Source organism: Rhinopithecus roxellana, chromosome 18 (genome assembly GCF_007565055.1).
Source record: "Rhinopithecus roxellana isolate Shanxi Qingling chromosome 18, ASM756505v1, whole genome shotgun sequence".
Classification (NCBI taxonomy): Eukaryota; Metazoa; Chordata; class Mammalia; order Primates; family Cercopithecidae; genus Rhinopithecus; species Rhinopithecus roxellana.
The window spans coordinates 63,711,057-63,730,106 of NC_044566.1; the positions used below are offsets into that span (position 1 = coordinate 63,711,057).

The window sequence follows — 19,050 nt, forward strand, 5'->3', positions numbered from 1 at the left end:
GGTGTGATCATGACTCACTGCAGCCTCAAACCCCTGGGCTTAAGCGATCCTCCCCCTTTAGCCTCCTGAGTAGGTGGGACCACAGGTGCACGCCACCACACCTGGCTATGTTATAGTGTTTTTGTAGAGACGAAGTCTTGCTGTGTTGCTCAGGGTGGTCTCCAATTCTTGGTAGTTCTTTTATAACACTTTATTTATGTGATTGATTAATGAATGTTGGTCTCTCTTGCTGGACTCTGATGTTTGTTCAGGGACCCTGTTTGCTTTTCCTTGATTATGTGTGTCTAGTACAGGGCTTGGCACCTTGTTGCTCAGTAATGTTTGTTGAATGAAAAAAAATGAATGAATAAATGAGGAAGGGAGTAGTGTGAAATGAGACTAGGGAAATAGAGGCTGGGTCATCTTAAGGTTTTGCTTGCTATAATAATTAGCTTGAATTCACACAGTGTAAAATTTGGCCGGGCATGGTGGCTAACGCCTGTAATCCCAGCACTTTGGGAGGCCGAGGCGGGCGGATCACCTGAGGTCAGGAGAGCGAGACTAGCCTGGCCAACATGGTGAAACCCCATCTCTACTAAAAATACAAAAAATTAGCCGGGCATGATGATGCATGCATGTAATCCCAGCTACTCAGGAGGCTGAGACAGGAGACTCACTTGAACCTGGGAGGTGGAGGTTGCAGTGAGCCGAGATCGCGCCACTGCACTTGCCATGAGATTGTGCCACTGCACTGCACTTGGAGTGAGCCAGGATCACGCCACTGCACTCTAGCCTAAAAGAGCAAAACTCTATCTCAAAAGCAAAACAAAACAAAACAAAACTTGTCAGATTTGTGCTTTTGATATTTGACTGGCAGCAGTGTGAAAAATCTTATCTGTAGCTCCACCTACTTGGGAGGATGAGGCAGGAGAATTGCTTGAGTCCGGGAATTCAAGTCCAGCCTGGGCAACATAGCAAGAGTCTGGCTCTGTCACCCAGGCTGGAGTGTTGTGGTGTGATCTCGGCTCACTGCAACCTTCGCCTCCCGGGTTCAAGCAATTCTCCTGCCTCAGCCTCCCGAGTAGCTGGAACTACAGGCATACGCTGCCATGCCTGGCTAATTTTTTGTATTTTAGTAGAGACAGGGTTTCACTGTGTTGCCCAGGCTGGTCTTAAACTCCTGAGTTCAGGCAGTCCGCCCACCTTGGCCTCCCAAAGTGCTAGGATTACAGACGTGAGCCACCACACCTGGCCCAAGACCCCATCCTTTTTTTAAAAAATAGACAAATAATAACCGCTACCTCAGGGAGTTAATGCAAAGATTAAATTATTTAACATACATTGAAAGAAAAGTGTTTAGTGCCTGGGGTATAGTAAGTGCTCTGTAAATGTTGGCTGCTATTTTGTACTTTAATGTATCAAATAACATGGCATCAAATCAGGATAACCTTATAGTAAGCACTTGATAAATACATGTTGAGTTAATTAGATTTCTTCTAGAGTAGCGCTAGCTGATAGAACTTCCTGTGCTGATGGAAGCGTTCTTTATCTCCAGTATGGTAGCCCCTAACCACATGTGTCTTGAGCTCTTGTAACATGGGTAGTGTAAGGGAGCCACTGTGGTAGTGGCTACTGTGTTAGACACCACAAATCTAGAGTGTGGCTGCTTGCGTTATTTATTTATTTATTTTTTTTTTATTGAGACTGAGTTTTGCTCTTGTTGCCCAGGCTGGAGTGCAATGGCATGATCTCAGCTCACTGCAACCTCCACCTGCCAGGATTCAAGCAATTCTGCCTCAGCCTCGTGAGTAGTTGGGATTACAGGCATGCAGCACCACACCTGGCTAATTTTGTATTCTTGGTAGAGACGGGGTTTCTCCATGTTGGTCAGGCTGGTCTCGAACTCCCAACCTCAGGTGATATGCCCACCCCGGCCTCCCAAAGTGCTGGGATTACAGGCATGAGCCACCGCACCCGGCCCTGTTTGCTATCCTTTTAATGTCTTTTTATTTTCTGAGGCATCTGTAGTTGCTTTCTCTTTTAATTCTTGCTTGTTTATATATTTGTGCTTTTCCTTTCCAATTTGATTAGTTATTCTAAATAAAGAACTTTTGGCTTTTTTGTTTATTGTAAACTATAGTTTTATTTTGTTTTGTTTTGAGACAGTCTTGTTCTGTTGCCCAGGCTGGAGTGCAGTAGCGCGATCTCTGCAGTGGCTCACTGTACCTGCCGCATCTTGGGTTCAAGTGATTCTCCTGCCTCAGCTTCCCAAGTAGCTGGGATTACAGGCGCACGCCACCACACCCAGCTAATTTTTGTATTTTTAGTAGAGGTGGAGTTTCTGCATGTTGGCTAGGCTGGTCTCAAACTCCTGACCTCGTGATCTGCCTGCCTCGGCCTCCCAAAGTGCTGGGATTACAGGCATGAGCCACTGCACCCGGCCTGGCCTATACATTTTCTGATTTCCATTATGATTTCTTTTTTCATCCTTGAATTTTTCTAGTTTTTGTTATTGTTATGTTAAGTCAATTTCTTACTTAATTGCTCTTGGTCAGAGACTGTCACGTACATACCTGTTATTTAAAATTTGTTTGGATATGCCTTACAGCCTAGTGTGTTGTCAGTTTTTGTTCAGTGTGCGTTTGAAAAGAATGTGATACTCACTTAAAGGTACAATGTATTTATGCTATTAAATCAAATTTGTTAGATTCTTTTGTCTTCCTAAGCTAACAGTTACTGAGAGTTACATGTTAATCTTCCACTCTAGTGGAATTGTTGGTGGTTCTGTTTTGTTTTATGCGTATAAATGGTATTACATGGCCGGGCGCGGTGGCTCAAGCCTGTAATCCCAGCACTTTGGGAGGCCGAGATGGGCGGATCACGAGGTCAGGAGATTGAGACCATCCTGGCTAACACGGTGAAACCCTGTCTCTACTAAAAAATACAAAAAAAAAACTAGCCGGGCGAGGTGGCGGCGCCTGTAGTCCCAGCTACTCGGGAGGCTGAGGCAGGAGAATGGCGGGAACCCGGGAGGCAGAGCTTGCAGTGAGCTGAGATCCGGCCACTGCACTCCAGCCCGGGCGACAGAGCAAGACTCCGTCTCAAAAAAAAAAAAAAAAAAAATGGTATTACATGCCATTGTAGTTGACCCTTTTATAATTATGAGATGGCCCAGCATCTTTTAGTAATATTTTGCCCTAAATTCTGTTTTTCTCTGATAGCTACATCAACTTCATTAACTTTATTTTGATTAGATTTTTTTTTCTACTCTTGTAAACTTATTTTTGCACTTTTATTTTAAAAATTGTTTTGTAGAGACAAGGACTTGCTTTGTTAACCAGGCTGGTCTTGAACTCTTGACCTCAAGTGATCTTCCCGCCTTGGCCTCCCAAAGTGTTGGAATTACAGGCATGAGCCATTGCACAAGGACTTTTTCCATCTTTGTGCTTTAGCCTTTCCATGTCCTTGAGTTTTATATGCATTTCTTATAAACAGAATAATTTTGGATTTTCTTTTTTATCCAGTCTGTCAATCTTAGTTTTTTATGTAGAGCATTTAGTTTTATTACATTTACTTGTCATTGCTGATAAATTGTAAGTTATTTTTGTTATCTTATTGTGTGTGCATGTGAGTTTTTTCTTTCTTGCCTTCTTCAAGGGTTTGACAATCTGTTGTTTCTCATTCTATAGTTTGTTGTCGTAAACTATGTTCTTAGTTTTAATATCTTATTGCCCACAGTAAACATTTTAACATGCATGTTCAATTTAGTCCAAAGACAATATGTATATTCTGTCCCAGTCAGAATAGTACAAAGACTAGCTTAAAAATACCTCTCTCCTGGCTGGGCCTGGTGGCTCATACCTGTAATCCCAGCACTTTGGGAAGCCAAGGCGGGCTTGGCTGAGGTTTGGAGTTCGAGACCAGCCTGACCAACACGGAGAAACCTCGTCTCTACTAAAATACAAAATTAGCCGGGCATGGTGGTGCATGCCTGTAATCCCAGCTACTCAGGAGGCTGAGGCAGGAGAATCGCTTGAATCCAGGAGGTAGAGGTTGCGGTGAGTGGAGATTGCGCCATTGCACTCCATCCTGGGCAACAAGAGCAAAACTCCATTTCAAAAACAAAAACAAAAACAAAAAACAATATGTTTACACCATAGTCTTGCATTCAAGATCATTAATTTGGGATCACTTTACTTGAAGTATTTTCTTTAGAATTTTTTTAGGGAAGAGTACTTTGGTGTTAAACTCTCTTGGTTTTTATTTGTAGGAACATGCTTTCATTATACTCTAATCCCTGAAAGATCATTTTTCTAGATAGACATTTCTAGGTTAATAGTTATTTTCTTTCAATACCCTGAAAATGTTATTCTGGTCTCTCTTGTCTGTTTTCTCTTATTGCTCTAAGAAATACAGTTTAGTCTGTTATGCCTTGTAAATATCTTTTTTCTTTGACTGCTTTTAAGGTCTTCTCTTTGAATTCTTCAGTTTCATTGTGACGTCAGTAATGTGATTTTTCTTCCTTTTTATTTAGTTTGGGATTCAATTTTGGAATGCTTCTTTTCTTTAGCTTTGAGTCTACATCTTTCCTTCCTTTCTCCTCACCCACTGGAGCTCCATGCTGTGTCAGGCAAGGCCTGCCAAGGAACACTCAAAGGTGTAATTGAAGAGAGTTAACAAAGATAACTGTTGGCAGAGGCTTGGGAGGGGTAAGATATAAGGGAACCGCAAAGGATGGTAAAGCCGTTCTCAGGGCCTGCAGGGTCAGGGCGGGAGAGTTCAGAATTGGAGAGAGCTATAGTTGTAGGGGCGAGCAACTTTAGGGAGCTGTGGGTTTTGGTGGGAGAAAGGAACCACTGGGAGAGAGTGAGGAAGCCTGAGTGATGTGGTGTCTAGAGGTCAGCCTCTCGGGGCTCTGAGTACAGCAGAGCATGGATGGTCCCTTTATTCTCCTACACATGGCGCCCCCCCCCTTTGTTTTTGAGACAGAGTTTTGCTCTTTTGTCCCGGCTGGAGTGCAGTTGCTCCATCTCAGCTCACTGCAACCTCCGCGCCACGGGTTCAAGCAATTCTCCTGCCTGAGACTCCGGAGTAGCTGGATTACAGGTGCCCGCCACCACATCTGGCTAATTTTTGTATTTCTAGTAGAGATGGGGTTTTGCCATCTGGTAGAGATGGGGTTGGCCAGGCTGGTCCCAAACTCCTGACCTCAAGTGATCCACCCGCCTCGGCCTCCCAAAGTGCTAGGATTATAAGCATGAGCCACCGCGCCCGGCCAGTTCTCCTAGACTCTTTATGACGAGCCACCGCGCCCGGCCAGTTCTCCTAGACTCTTTATGACGAGCCACCGTGCCCGGCCAGTTCTCCTAGACTCTTTATGATGTGGTTTGGATGTTTTGTCCTCTCCAAATCTCATATTGAAATATGACTTCTGATGCTGGAGGTGGGCCTAGTAGGAGGTGTTTGGGTCGTGGGGGTGGATCCCTCGTGAATGGCGTGGTGCCTCCCTCTGAATTCACTGGAGATCTGGTTTAAAAGAATGTGGCACCTTCCCCACTTGCTTTCTTGTCATGTGATATGCCAGCTCTCCCTTTGCCCTCTGCCATGATTGAAAGCTCCCTGTGGTCTCACCAGAAGCTGAGCAGGTGTTGGTACCATGTTTGTGCGGCTTGCAGAGCCATGAGCCAAATAAGCCTCTTTTCTTTATAAATTACCCAATCTCAAATATTCCTTTATAGTAATGTGAAGGGACTAACATGCTTCATGTTTGTGCCTTCTTATATTTGTAATAATTTCCCATATCTGTCTTCAGTTTTCCCAATTTTCTTTTCTTTTCTTTTTTTCTTTTTTTGAGACGGAGTCTTACTCTGTCGCCCAGGCTGGAGTGCAGTGGTGTGATCTTGGCTCACTGCAATCTCTACCTTCTAAGTTCAAGCAATTCTCCTGCCTCAGCCTCCCAAGTAGCTAGGACTGCAGGCATGCACCACCATGCCCGGTTAATGTTTTTGTATTTTTAGTAGAGTCGGGATTTCACCCTGTTCACCAGACTGGTCTCGAACTCCTGACCTCAGGTAATCCACCCTCCTTGGCCTCCCAAAGTGCTGGGATTACAGGTATGAGCCACTGTGCCCAGCCCCCAATTTTTTTCCCCAGTGTATCTAATCTGTTCTTTAATCTGTCTAATGAGTTTTTAATGTATATTTTATTGAAGTATATTAACACAAGAAAATTCACAAATCTCAGGTGTCCAGTTTCATGATGATATGTGATTGTGTGTACCCCTGTAACTACCATCCAAACCAAGCATAGTAAGTCTATTGATATTTATATTTCTTTTATTATATTGCTCATAAAAGCTTTCTTGTGATATGTTGCTCCTTTAAAAAAAATTACTGGCTGGGTGCGGTGGCTCATGCCTGTAATCCCAGCACTTTGGGAGGCTGAGGTGGGTGGATCATGAGGTCAGGAGATCAAGACCATCCTGGCTAACATGGTGAAACCCCATCTCTACTAAAAATACTAAAAAAATTAGCTGGATGTGGTGGCAGGTGCCTGTAGTTCTAGCTACTTGAGAAGCTGAGGCAGGAGAATGGCATGAACCTGGGAGGTGGAGCTTGCAATGAGCCGAGATTGTGCCACTGCACTCCATCCAGCCTGGGCAACAGAGCGAGACTCCGTCTCAAAAAAAAAAAAATTATTGTAAAATTCAACATAAAATTTACCATTCATATTGTTGTGTAACTATCGCCAAAATTCATCACTATCTCCAAAACTTTTCCATTATCCCAAATTGGAACTATATACCCATTAAATAGCAACTTCCCATTTCCTCCTCCCTCTAATCCTTGGTAACCATGATTCTACTTTCCATGAATTTGACTATTTTAACTACCTTATATAAGTGGGATCATACGGTATTTGTCCTTTTGTGTCTGGGTTATCTTACTTGGCATAATGTTTTCAGAGTTCACCCATGTTATAATATATCTCAGTACTTCATTCCTTTCTTTCTTTTTTTTTGGAGGCAGGATCTTGCTCTGTTACCCAGCTTGGAGTGCAGTGGCGCAATCATGGCTTATTGCAGCCTTGACCTCCAAGGCTCAAGTGATCCTCCCACTGCAGCCAGCCCAGTCACTGGGACTACAGGTGCAAGCCACCAGGCCTGGCTAATTTTTATATGTTTTTGTAGAGATGGAGTTTCGCCATGTTTCCCAGGCTGGTCTGGAACCCCGGAACTCAAGCAATCTACCCACCCAGCCTCCCAAAGTGCTGGAATTTCAGGTGTGAGCCACTACCCCTACTGTTTCATTCCTTGTTATTTCTGAATAATATTCCATTGTGTGAATATACCATGTTTTATATGTCCATTCGTTCATTAATGAACATTGGTACAGTCTATTAAAGCATTGCTTTCAGTTCTTTTGGATATAGAGCTGGCAGTAGAATTACTGGCTTGTGTGATAATTTTATGTTTGATTTTTTGAGGAACTGCCATACTATCTTCCCTAGTGGCTGTTCCTTTTTTTTTTTTTAGAGTCTCGCTCTTGTTGCCCAGGCTGGAGTGCAAGGGCATGATCTAGGCTCACCACAACCCCTGCCTACCGGGTTCAAGCAATTCTCCTGCCTCAGCTTCCCAGTAGCTGGGATTATAGGCATGCGCCACCCTGCCCAGCTAATTTTTTTTTTTTTTTTTTTTTGAGACGGAGTCTTGCTCTGCCACCCAGGCTGGAGTGCAGTGGCCGGATCTCAGCTCACCGCAAGCTCCGCCTCCCGGGTTTACGCCATTCTCCTGCCTCAGCCTCCCGAGTAGCTAGGACTACAGGCTCCCGCCTCGTCGCCCGGCTAGTTTTTTGTATTTTTAAGTAGAGACAGGGTTTCACCATATTAGCCAGGATGGTCTCGATCTCCTGACCTCGTGATCCGCCCGTCTCGGCCTCCCAAAGTGCTGGGATTACAGGCTTGAGCCACCGCGCCCGGCCCCTAATTTTTGTATTTTTAGTAGAGACAGGGTTTCACCATCTTGGCCAGGCTGGTCTTGAACTCCTGACCTGGTGATCCACCCGTCTCAGCCTCCCAGAGTGCTGGGATTACAGGTGTGAGCCACTGCGCCCGGCTGTGGCTGTTCCTTTTTTTGTTTGGCCGGACCATTTCTACATTTCCACCAGCAGTGTACAAAGGTTCTAGTTTCTCCACATCCTCATCAACACTTGTTATTTTCTAATATGTCTGTTCTCATGGATGTGAGGTGGTATCTTGCAGTTTTGATTCGTATTTTCCTAATGATTTGGTGTTTCTTGGCTGTTTATGTATCTTCTTTGGAAAAACGTCTGTTAACATCCGTTTTGTATTTTTAAATCAGGTTATTTGGTTTTTTGTCATTGAGTTGGAAGAGTTCTTTACAGATTACAGATATTAATCTTCTATCAGATAAGTAAATGATTTATAGTCTTTTCTTCCATTCTGTCGATTGCCTTTTCATTCTTTTGATAGTGGCATTTGAGGTACAAAAGTTTTTAATTTTGGTAAAGTCTCTTTTTTACGTTTTTGGTTCTTCTTTTAAATATTTTATATTCTGTTTCTAACATTTCCAATATTTGTGAGTTTTGTTGGTCTGATTCTTTAATTTATTGTTCTGTAAACTTGTAGTGGCTTATTTCCTCGTGTGTTTAGTGAAATTTATATATTAACTCTTGGAAATGTTTATGAAAAACTCTGAAGCCTGGATTCCTGCAAGTGCCTAGGTACATAAACAACACAGTACTACTTTAATTTTATTGGCTTGAAGTTTTTTGGACAACGTGGGTCCTGTTGTGATGGGCAAGAGACCTGTCCTGTGCCTGCTTGCGGTTATTCATTGTTTGAAGTAATTTACCTCTTGAATCTATCGTCGAGGTCCAGACTGGCAAGTTAATCCTTCCCTCTCTTCTCCCTTCTTTTTCTCTTCCCTGGCCCCCCTCCTTCCTGGTTTGTTTTGTTTGTTTTTTAAATACTTTACCCTTGCGCTGAGGATCCCAGCTTTATGTGGAGGGATATCTTGTTAGATCCCTACCTGAGATGGGCCCTGGCTTTCATCTCCTGTCTTCTTTACGATAGGCAGCTGTCAAAATGGAAGTTCAAGGTCACTAGAGGTGGGCACATGTCTCCAGGGTAAACACATGAGTGCTTGCATTCTTCTTGGGATCCCTGCATTTGCTTCTGTTTTAGCTTTTGATGATTCCTTAATTTCTTGTAAGCTCAGTGATGTACTTAAAATGTTTAAGAAATTTTGTCCGCCATTTTTATTTTGTTTTAGTGGAAGAGTTGTTTAAGGTAAGCTGTACTATCGAGAATAGAAGGCCCACTTATTTAAAGAAATGCAAGGTTTTAAATGGACAGAAAAATGCGTAGAGTAATATACATTATACTCGTATGCCTACCTCCTAGATTCGCAAATGTTCATGTAGATGTTTTGCAAACAATCTTTTAAAAATATTAAGATATCACAGATACAATTGAAGTCCCCTTTTTGTCCCTGTAGACACCGTTCCCTGCCTCGTCTTCATTTTCCACAGAGGCCATCACGGCTTCACAGTTGCTTATCCTTCCTTCCATGCTTTTATACTCTTCCTGCAAATGTCAATAACATACTATTGAGTTTTTAAAATTTTATATAAATGGCCGGGCGCGGTGGCTCAAGCCTGTAATCCCAGCACTTTGGGAGGCCGAGACGGGCGGATCACGAGGTCAGGAGATCGAGACCATCCTGGCTAACACGGTGAAACCCCGTCTCTACTAAAAAATACAAAAAACTAGCCGGGCGAGGTGGCGGGCGCCTGTAGTCCCAGCTACTCGGGAGGTGGAGGCAGGAGAATGGCGTAAACCCGGGAGGCGGAGCTTGCAGTGAGCATGAGAATCACTTGAACCATGGGAGGTGGAGATTGCAGTGAACCAAGATTGCGCCACTGCACTCCAGCCTGGGCAACAGAGTGAGACTTTGTCTCAAAAAAAGAGAAAGGTGCTGTAGGATTTGACAATTGGGATTCCTGACTTTTGTGAGGAAAGGATTAGTAACATGATGGATAGTAACATGAAGGAAGAATAAGCCAGAATGAGTCAGTGCAGGCAGAAATGACAGACTCATGAATTATTTGTGTGACTGTTTAGTGCCTGTGTTTCCTGATAGAATTCCTAAGGACAGGGCTTTTCCCCTCCTTTAGTATCCCTAGTTTCTGGCATGGTGCTTGGCATATAGTTAGCCCTGAAAAATACTCTTTGAATAGAAACCATTTAGATATTTTGGTGTCTGTCTGTCTCTCCTTGAAATATGTCAGTTAATCTATTCATTAGTAAATAATCTTTAGAGTTCTAATTTTGGATGCCCCTAGAACACTGATGGTGTTCTCCAGGAGATTTTGTGAACTGAAGGCAACTGAGCTGGGCTGCAGGGTCATGCTGAAGGTTGGGGCTAGAAACCCCAGTCTGTTGAGTTAGGAATTTGTGAGCTCCATCTCTGGAAACAAATCTCAGTTTTTTCTCATCCTTGTTTTTATTTTTTTGAAGATCCTTGGAATGGTCACGGGTCTCTACTACCACCTCCGATTGCTTCCAATCCTTCTGATTTGTGGGATTCCATCTCTTCTTAAGCTTTTACTATAGTGGCAATGATGAGAACATAAACAGGGAATACAAAAAGCCCCTTTGTTACTCTTTGTTTACTGAAGCTTCACAGGCGATGCAGAACACTTGAATGTCTGTATTGGGTCCTGGAGGAAAACTTTTAGCAAGATTTTCTTCTTTTCTACCACACAGCCTTAAGAATGATGAGTCTGACATAAATTTGAACTATGTAAATGTAGTTTCTGTTAAGTGTTAAGACCCTGGAGTCATACTACCTGGGTTTAATTTTTAGCTCTGCTTCTTACGAATAGTGTGACTTTGGGCAAATTACTTATTCTTTACATGCCTCAGTTTCCTCATCTGTAAATGGGGGATAATAATACTTCCTCATAGTTGTTAGGATTAGTGAGATTACCTTCCAACTTCCCTCCTCCTTCTTGTCTTTCTTCTTTCTTTCCTAAGTATGTATCTATCTAAAGTAATGCCTTGTATCCTAAGTACTCAATAAATGTTAGTTGCTATTAAATGCCTCTCTCTTTTGTATGTGGTAGGCCCTAGGAATTTAGAGATAAATAAAGTCCCTGGTGTCGGGGAAATAATAAAAGAAAGGGCAGGGGGCAGCAAATAAAGGCTTGTAGTCCATTATGCAAGTTGGGTAATAGAGATGGACAAGCAATGTGTTATGTGAGGTGGAACAGAGATGTTAGTTGTGCTTGGACAACTGGGGAAAGGGGAGTGGAGGCTGATGAAGGAAGGAGAGACGGGCCTTTCAGTTCTGCTCGTGGCCGGCACCGCTGTGTTACCCCGAACTGCCGGTCTGAGCAGCATGACGTCCGCCTTGGAGAACTACATCAACCGAACTGTTGCCGTTATTACATCAGATGGGAGAATGATTGTGGGAACACTGAAAGGTTTTGACCAGACCATTAATTTGATTTTGGATGAAAGCCATGAGCGAGTATTCAGCTCTTCACAGGGGGTAGAGCAAGTGGTACTAGGATTATACATTGTAAGAGGTGACAACGTTGCAGTCATTGGAGAAATTGATGAAGAAACAGATTCTGCGCTTGATTTGGGGAATATTCGAGCAGAGCCTTTAAATTCTGTAGCACACTGAGGAAAAACTACATATTTGGACATCTGTAAATCTTTGTACAGAAACTGATTATTCTGAGGATGATATATGGAATTTTTATGAATGTGTAACTGGATTTTGACTCCTTGTTGATTCATTGTAGTATGTAAATTAAAAAATTTCTACATTTAAAAAAAAAAAAGAAGGAGAGACGGAAGCAGAGTTTTGAAGGGTGGGTTTGACAGTGGGGAGTTTTGTGGGTCAGTACCACCTGGGGAACTTTGAGGGAAAAATGTGTAGTTTTGGTTTTGACTCCCAGCCTGTTGAATCCTTTGGGGTTGGAAATCGATTTGCCAGTTTTAAAAGATTTCCAGGACTGTCTGATGCAGATAGCTTGCCATTTGGAACCCATTGCCAAGTAGATTTCAAGAAGGAATTTAAAATTTTGGTTGTAGAAAACTAAAGTGACTACTATCCTGCCGTTTAATATATTGATTTGGTAATTTTATTGTTTGTATGATAATATTTAACCAGGTGATTAATATAAATCAACTTTAGATTATAGTTTACTATTTCTAAAATCTGACATAAATAGAATATCATCTTTATTATATTAATATATTCAGACCTGTTCTTTCTAGTAGATTAAGTATATGTGGCTGTGAGGATATCTTTTAGATTAGACAGTTTTTTATTTGTAGAATAACTAGCATATTAATTTGCACAATTATGCATGTGTTGTGCTTTTCAAGGAAGATAAGAAAGAATGTATGATTCAGAAATTGCTTGAGGGGCCGGGCGCGGTGGCTCAAGCCTGTAATCCCAGCACTTTGGGAGGCCGAGACGGGCGGATCACGAGGTCAGGAGATCGAGACCATCCTGGCTAACACGGTGAAACCCCGTCTCTACTAAAAATACAAAAACTAGCTGGGCGAGGTGGCGGGCGCCTGTAGTCCCAGCTACTCGGAGGCTGAGGCAGGAGAATGGCGTAAACCCGGGAGGCGGAGCTTGCAGTGAGCTGAGATCCGGCCACTGCACTCCAGTCCGGGCGACAGAGCGAGACTCCGCCTCAAAAAAAAAAAAAAAAAAAGAAATTGCTTGAGGAACTCATAGATTTGTATTTGTAGCAGTATAACATGGGTAGTAGTGTTTATGCCATATACACAGGGTCAATAATGTCAGCCGACTTTGGGATTTTGTAATCCAGAATGCTGGGATTACAGGCATGAGCCTTGGTGCCTACCCTCTACAAAAATTTAAAAATTAGCCCTGTATGGTGGCATGCCCCTGTAGTCCCAGTTACAGGAGAGGCAAAGGCAGGAGGATCCCTTGAGCCCAAGAGTTCGAGGTTACCATGAACTATGATCATGCCATTGCACTCCGGCCTGGGTGACAGAGTGACACCGTGTTTTAAAAAACAAAACAAAAAAGACTGGGCATGGTGGCTCATCATCTCTACAAAAAATACAAAAATTAGCTTGACTTGGCGCGTGCCTGTAGTCCCAGCTGCTGAGGAGGCTGAGGCAGGAGGATTACTTGAGCCCTGGAGGTTGAGGCTGCAGTGAGCCGTGATCATGCTACTGTACTCCAGTCTGGGCAACGGAGAGAGGCCGTCTTAAAAACAGACAGAAAACCCAAAAAGGAAACAAACAAAATAATTTGAAAATGGGAAGACAAAAATACTTCTAGAATATAGTTTGCTGTTCACAGTTTTTTTTTTTTTTTTTTTGAGACAAAGCCTTACTCTGTCACCTAGGCTCTAGTGCAGTGGTGCAATCTTGACTCGCTGCAACCTCTGCCTCCTGGATTCAAGCGATTATCTTGCCTCAGCCTCTCTAGTAGCTGGGATTACAGGCTCCTGCCACCGAGCCCTACTCATTTTTGTATTTTTAGTAGAGATGGTTTCACCATGTTGGCCAGGGAGGTGATCCACCCGCCTCGACCTCCCAAAGTGTTGGGATCACAGGCGTGAGCCACCGCACCCAGCCCTCACAGTTTTATTAGTGAAAAAAAATTTTTTTTTAATTGAGATGGAGTCTGGCTCTGTTGTCCAGGCTGGAGTGCAGCAGCGGGATCTCAGCTCACTGCAACCTCTGCCACCTGGGTTCAGGTGATTCTCGTGCCTCACCCTCCTGAGTTGCTGGGATTTACAGGCATGCGCCACCATGCCCGGCTAATTTTCTTGTATTTTTAGTAGAGACGGGGTTTCGCCATGTTGACCAGGCTGGTCTCGAACTCCTGACCTCAGGTGATCTGTACTCTTCGGCCTTCTAAAGTGCTGGAATTACAGGTGTGAGCCACCACATCCAAAATTCTTTCCAAAAATTGTTGAGGAATTTAACACAATTTTTTTTTTTTTTTTTTTGAGACAGAGTTTCACTCCTTCACCCAGGCTAGAGTGCAGTGGTGCCATATCAGCTCACTGCAACCTCCGCCTCCCAGGTTCAAGTGATTCTCATGCTTCCGCCTCCGAGTAGCTGGGAGGTGTGCACCACCACACCCGGCTAATATTTTTGTGTTTTTAGTAGAGACTGGGTTTCACCATGTTGCCCGGCTGGTCTCAAATTCCTGATCTCAAGTTATCCTCCTGCCTTGGTCTCCCAAAGTGCTGGCATTACAGGCATGAGCCACAGGGAACAGCCAACACAATTCTTTAATGGAAATATTTTCAGTTTTATCTGGAGAACTGTAGAGGGTGCTATATGATTAGGAATAGTAGTCTGAACTGGCTTTAGCTAATAATAAGAATTCTCTGAAGCCAGAGATTCACAGTAGTTAATTTTTCCTGGGTGAACAACTTTTTAAAAATTATTTTGACTGATGTTAGAGTGAGTAATGTTGCATAATTCATATAATTTATAATGAGTGTTGATCTAATATAATTGATTGTAACATTTTTCATCATCTAGATTATTTAATTGATTAGTTAATTTTTCCTGGGTGAACAACTTTTTAAAAATTATTTTGACTGATGTTAGAGTGAGTAATGTTGCATAATTGATATAATTTATAATGAGTGTTGATCTAATATAATTGATTGTAACATTTTTCATCATCTAGATTATTTAATTGAAATTATGACTTACCCTCTTTATACAATGGTTTGAATAATACAGGTTTATTTTCCTGCCATCTACCTCCAGCCCCCTTTCCCAGATTAAGTATTTGTAAGTCTTAATAGGTTAAAAGTTAACCAAACCATGTAACAGGAATGTACATTTTAGGTAGATCTGACTCAGAAGATTATTGTCTTTAGAAGAAGGATTGTTACACCAAAATGGTATTTAAAAACTTGGGCAGACTTTAGAAATTGTTTTTGTTAAGAGAGAAGTGTGGATTTTGGGTGATTAATTTATTATTCAGAAATACATTTCATAAATTCCAAACTTTAACTGTTCCCAAATTTTTCTGGCTTAACAGTGATTTTAGAAAACTTGAGGTGGAACTCTTTGATCCTGTGTCTTAAAGGATTGCTTTTGGAAATTGATTTTTAGTAACTTGGATTCAATTTCCCCAGTATTGAAGAATTTTGAAATTATTTGAACTAGGTCAAGTTAGTGCAAGTGGTATATTTTGGAATAAAAGGTGATAATAAGTCAGCTAAATGTTAAAACCCCCAAAAATGTTAGATAAGTATCTATTTTTCTAAAATGCAGGTTTTTAAAAAACCTTTAAAGAATTCTGACCCAAACCTTGCCAGGAATTTTTTTCCTTTTTTCGGAAACCATGTTTTCAATATTGTCAGGTTTTGTGCTGTAGTTCCTTAAAAAGTTAAGCAAGAGGTTGTCCCTCTTGCTGCTTGAAAGTGAAAGCGTTTTCTGTTCTTGTGGGTAAGAATATGGTATTGTTTACGCTTTGTCATTAAATAAGTGTGTCTGTTCTTGTTTTTAACTCTCAAGGCACCACCTTCCATGGTCAATAATGAACAACGCCAGCATGCAGAGCACATATTCTTATCGTTTAGGAAATCAAAATCACCATTTGCAGTTTGCAAGCATATTTTGGGTAAGTATTCACTTAAAAAATATAAAGTATTTTGGCATAATCAGATCTGGGTTTGCTGTCTTAAACATTAACTATTTTAAATTCCTTTTTAAAAACCAGGTTTGTATAGTTACAATTTTTTAAATTAATAATCATTCTACCGGAGTAGCTTTAAAGATATTCTGTAAAGCCAGACAGGAAACTTTGTTTTTACTTTGGATTTTTTTCCCCCTAGATATAGTGTTCCATAATTTGTTTTATTATTGACCATAACATGAAGGCTGTTAATAGCAGAGAGAAAAATTTAGTGTTTTTTCAGTTTTCAAATATAATTTGTTACAGGATATGTACTATAATATCTTTTAGCCCAGTGTTAGTTTTAAAATTAAGATTGTTTTTGGAGATTTCTACATTTCCTTTTAGCCGTTTTCCATAGTTTTTTTTTTTTTTTTTTTAACCATTTAGTTTGTACTCAGCTTGCTTAATGAATATTAGTCATTTCTGGGTAGGGTGTCACTGTATGTACCCTAAAATAAAGCACCGATTTTTACTTTTGTCAAATATGTTTTATGAGTATCGTATGTCTGACATGTACGGAAAAGATTTCTTCTAAAAGAATCACAAGAAATATAACTGTCTTATTCAAAGATGGCATTTTCTAAGAGTTATATATGATGTGCCATCTGTCTCTTAGATATTTTTCAGTAATAGTAAGAGAGACTTCATTGGTTATTGTTGTTTTATAACCTGATTACTGCCGGCTGATTTTTTTTAGTGGGAGCCGTCTTTTGTAAGGCTCTAGAAAGCTACTTGAGTCATCTGTGACCATAATATTGGTTAGTTGAGTATTAAGAACTAAAACATCTGACTTTTTCTTGTGCTTTTAGTAAGGCTTATCTATAGCTACCAATAGGCTCGTTTCCAGATTGAAGTAAACTACATTTAAAGTTATGTGTTAAAAATGCTTTCCATATAAGGGCTTATGAAGGAGAGTTGTTTGATTGTAGTGGAAAGAGCGCTGATGTAGCAACTATGACATCTAGGTACCAGTGGTGCACCTTGAGGAAGTCACTTCACCTCCCTGGGCCTCTTTTGCATCTGCCTTATGGCAATAATGATACCATTTGCCTTAATGGATTTGCTATCTTAAGTTGTTTTGTGAGGTGAAAATGTAATTACTTTTCATTATGTAAAAGCACTTTGTGAACAGTAAAGTAAATGTCATGGCCATATACTTGATTTTAAACAGCTTTTAAAAAATATGATCGGCTTAAAAAATGCTGTGTTCTCTGCAAGGAACTAGCAGCAGTGGTGAAGGTGGCTCTGTCTCATTCAGGAGTTAGGTCTTAGCAGAGGAACAGGTTCAACAGCTACCTTTTAAATTCTCACTGAAGCTGTTTTAATTAATTAACTCACTTATTTCAGTGGTCAGCTTTTATAGTTGTGTGGATTCGTTTCTGGCACTAAGAAGTTTTAACTTACACCTGTGGAGTCTATTTAACTCAGTGTTAAAGCAGAACTAAACAGCATAAAGAGTTTAAGGGAGCATTAACTCATCCTTACTGCCTTGAAATTGTTCAGCATTAACAGATTTAGAAAACCATTGTGTTAAACTATTAACCTAAAATAATTCGAGTCTGGTTGTCATGGCATATGCCTTAATGACATTGACTAGGATTCCATCAGTGTTTCATCTGACTTTCTATTGGAATTCAGTATCATTCTACACTAGTTGGGAAATAGTTGATCTAACTTATAAGTATTTTATTAGAGCGTATTTGTTTATACCATTCTTTCCTTTTTAGAATATGTATATTTTATGAAGTATTGTTGCTTTGTTATGATTGAGCTTGTTTTGGAATACTTTTGTTTTCCTGATAAAATTTTCTAAAGAGTAGTATTGCTAGTTCCGGCCATGCTTTTAAAATCAGTTTCGGTTTTGGGACGCTGACCGTTTAAAAGGTGGAGTGCATGTATTACAAGCATAATCATTAATGTACTGCAAAGCCCTGTGTTACATTAATGTTTACATCTAAACTTCACAGAAAATCTTTTCACTCCTTATTCAGTTGCCACCAGCACAGAAGGGTAAATTCCTCTAAGAAGACTTCTCATACAAGTGGCAGTCAATCACATTTCAGAATTTTCACATTCTTGTTCAGGGATATGTGTCATTTTTATAGAAGGTCTGGGTAATATATTCTACTAAAGGGGAGGCTTTCTCTGATGCTTCCCTTTTCTGGCCTCTTAAAATTCTTCCTTCTCACTTCTAACTTGAGTTTTATATGTTGCTCATTTTTCCTCATTTCTTTCTCTTCTTATCCTTTTGTTTTCATTCTAGTTTTTATTTTCTTTGCTCTGTTCTGTGTGTGTGTTTGTGTGTGTGTTTGTGTGTGTGTGGTGTATGTAGCTGTGCGTGCATGCGGCATGCTTGTGCATTTTGCCAGAAGAGCACTTTTAGGCTTTTTCACTTCAGAAGTCTTTGGCACTTAGGAATTTAAATTTTTTAGGGTCATATATTCCTTTAAGAAAACAAGTGAGTTCTATTCTTGTTAAATAATCAAGAACTGTGAGGGATTGGTTACTTCTTCTGGAGCTAACTTTGTGGCATTCTTTTGCTCCTTCTCAGGGAGAAATGGATTTCTTTGACTTCTGATCTCAGAAGTGCCAAAAAAACCAAAATAATAAACCACCAAAAAGTCAGTTAAACTGGTAAACTTTTACATCTCTGGAAAATTGTTTCCTTAGTAGTGCTGTCAGTCATTGGGAATTAATAAATCATCTTCCATCTGAGACTTTTTGTCTTTAGTTGCTGGGCATAGTTGTCGTTGAGTCAAAGCGCAGACTTTTGGAGCTTATATGACCTGTGCTTTGGACAGAAATACTTAAGGCCAGGGAGCTGATTGTAGTAGCTGTGTATCTGTGGCTTCACTACCAGGGTTTTTTCTTTTTTAAAAATACTTTTTGGTCAGAATGTAGTGCTTTTCCTGTATTATTAACTTTAACTTTTGTCTTCATGTTTCTATTTAGTTTCAGATGGCTGACAAAATTCAAATGAATTTTATTTACATAATTATTATTAAAGAAAGCTACTGTGGTAGCAAATGAAAACATTCTGCTAAAGTGACCTAAAATAATTTATTCTCTGAACAGTGGCAGATCTTCCCAAAAGTAGTTAGTCTAGAAATTCTAGATGAGGCCGGGTGTGACGGCTCACACCTGTAATCCCAGCACTTTGGGAGGCTGAGGTGGGTGGATCACCTAAGGTCAGGAGTTCGAGACCAGCCTGACCAACATGGAGAAACCCCCGTCTCTACTAAAAATACAAAATTAGCCGGGCGTGGTGGCACATGCCTGTAATCCCAGCTACTTGGGAGGCTGAGGCAGGAGAATCACTTGAACCCGAGAGGCGGAGG

General features: G+C 41.0%; 2 protein-coding genes across 6 annotated transcripts in view; both read left to right on the top strand.

The window, feature by feature from the left end:
* The window catches only part of XPO4 (exportin 4), a 115,443-nt gene that overhangs the window by 10,934 nt on the left and 85,459 nt on the right, over positions 1 to 19,050 (top strand). For all 5 annotated transcript variants that reach the window (XR_004054700.1, XM_030922196.1, XM_010361254.2 and 2 more), the window contains exon 2: positions 15,550 to 15,655. Coding sequence is in view for 2 of the 5 variants with exons in the window: in XM_030922196.1 (XP_030778056.1) it covers positions 15,550 to 15,655 (106 nt within the window). In the remaining 3 variants the exon portion in view is untranslated. The remainder of the gene's footprint in view (positions 1 to 15,549; positions 15,656 to 19,050) is intronic.
* Positions 11,344 to 11,840, top strand: LOC104660775 (U6 snRNA-associated Sm-like protein LSm8). Its single transcript, XM_010361253.1, has one exon. The coding sequence runs from the start codon at positions 11,402 to 11,404 to the stop codon at positions 11,690 to 11,692; it is 291 nt and encodes a 96-aa protein (XP_010359555.1). The 5' UTR covers positions 11,344 to 11,401; the 3' UTR covers positions 11,693 to 11,840.

Bases quoted from the DNA above. Each gene is read 5' to 3' on its own strand.
- LOC104660775 (XM_010361253.1), top strand. From the start codon at position 11,402: ATGACGTCCGCCTTGGAGAACTACATCAACCGAACTGTTGCCGTTATT.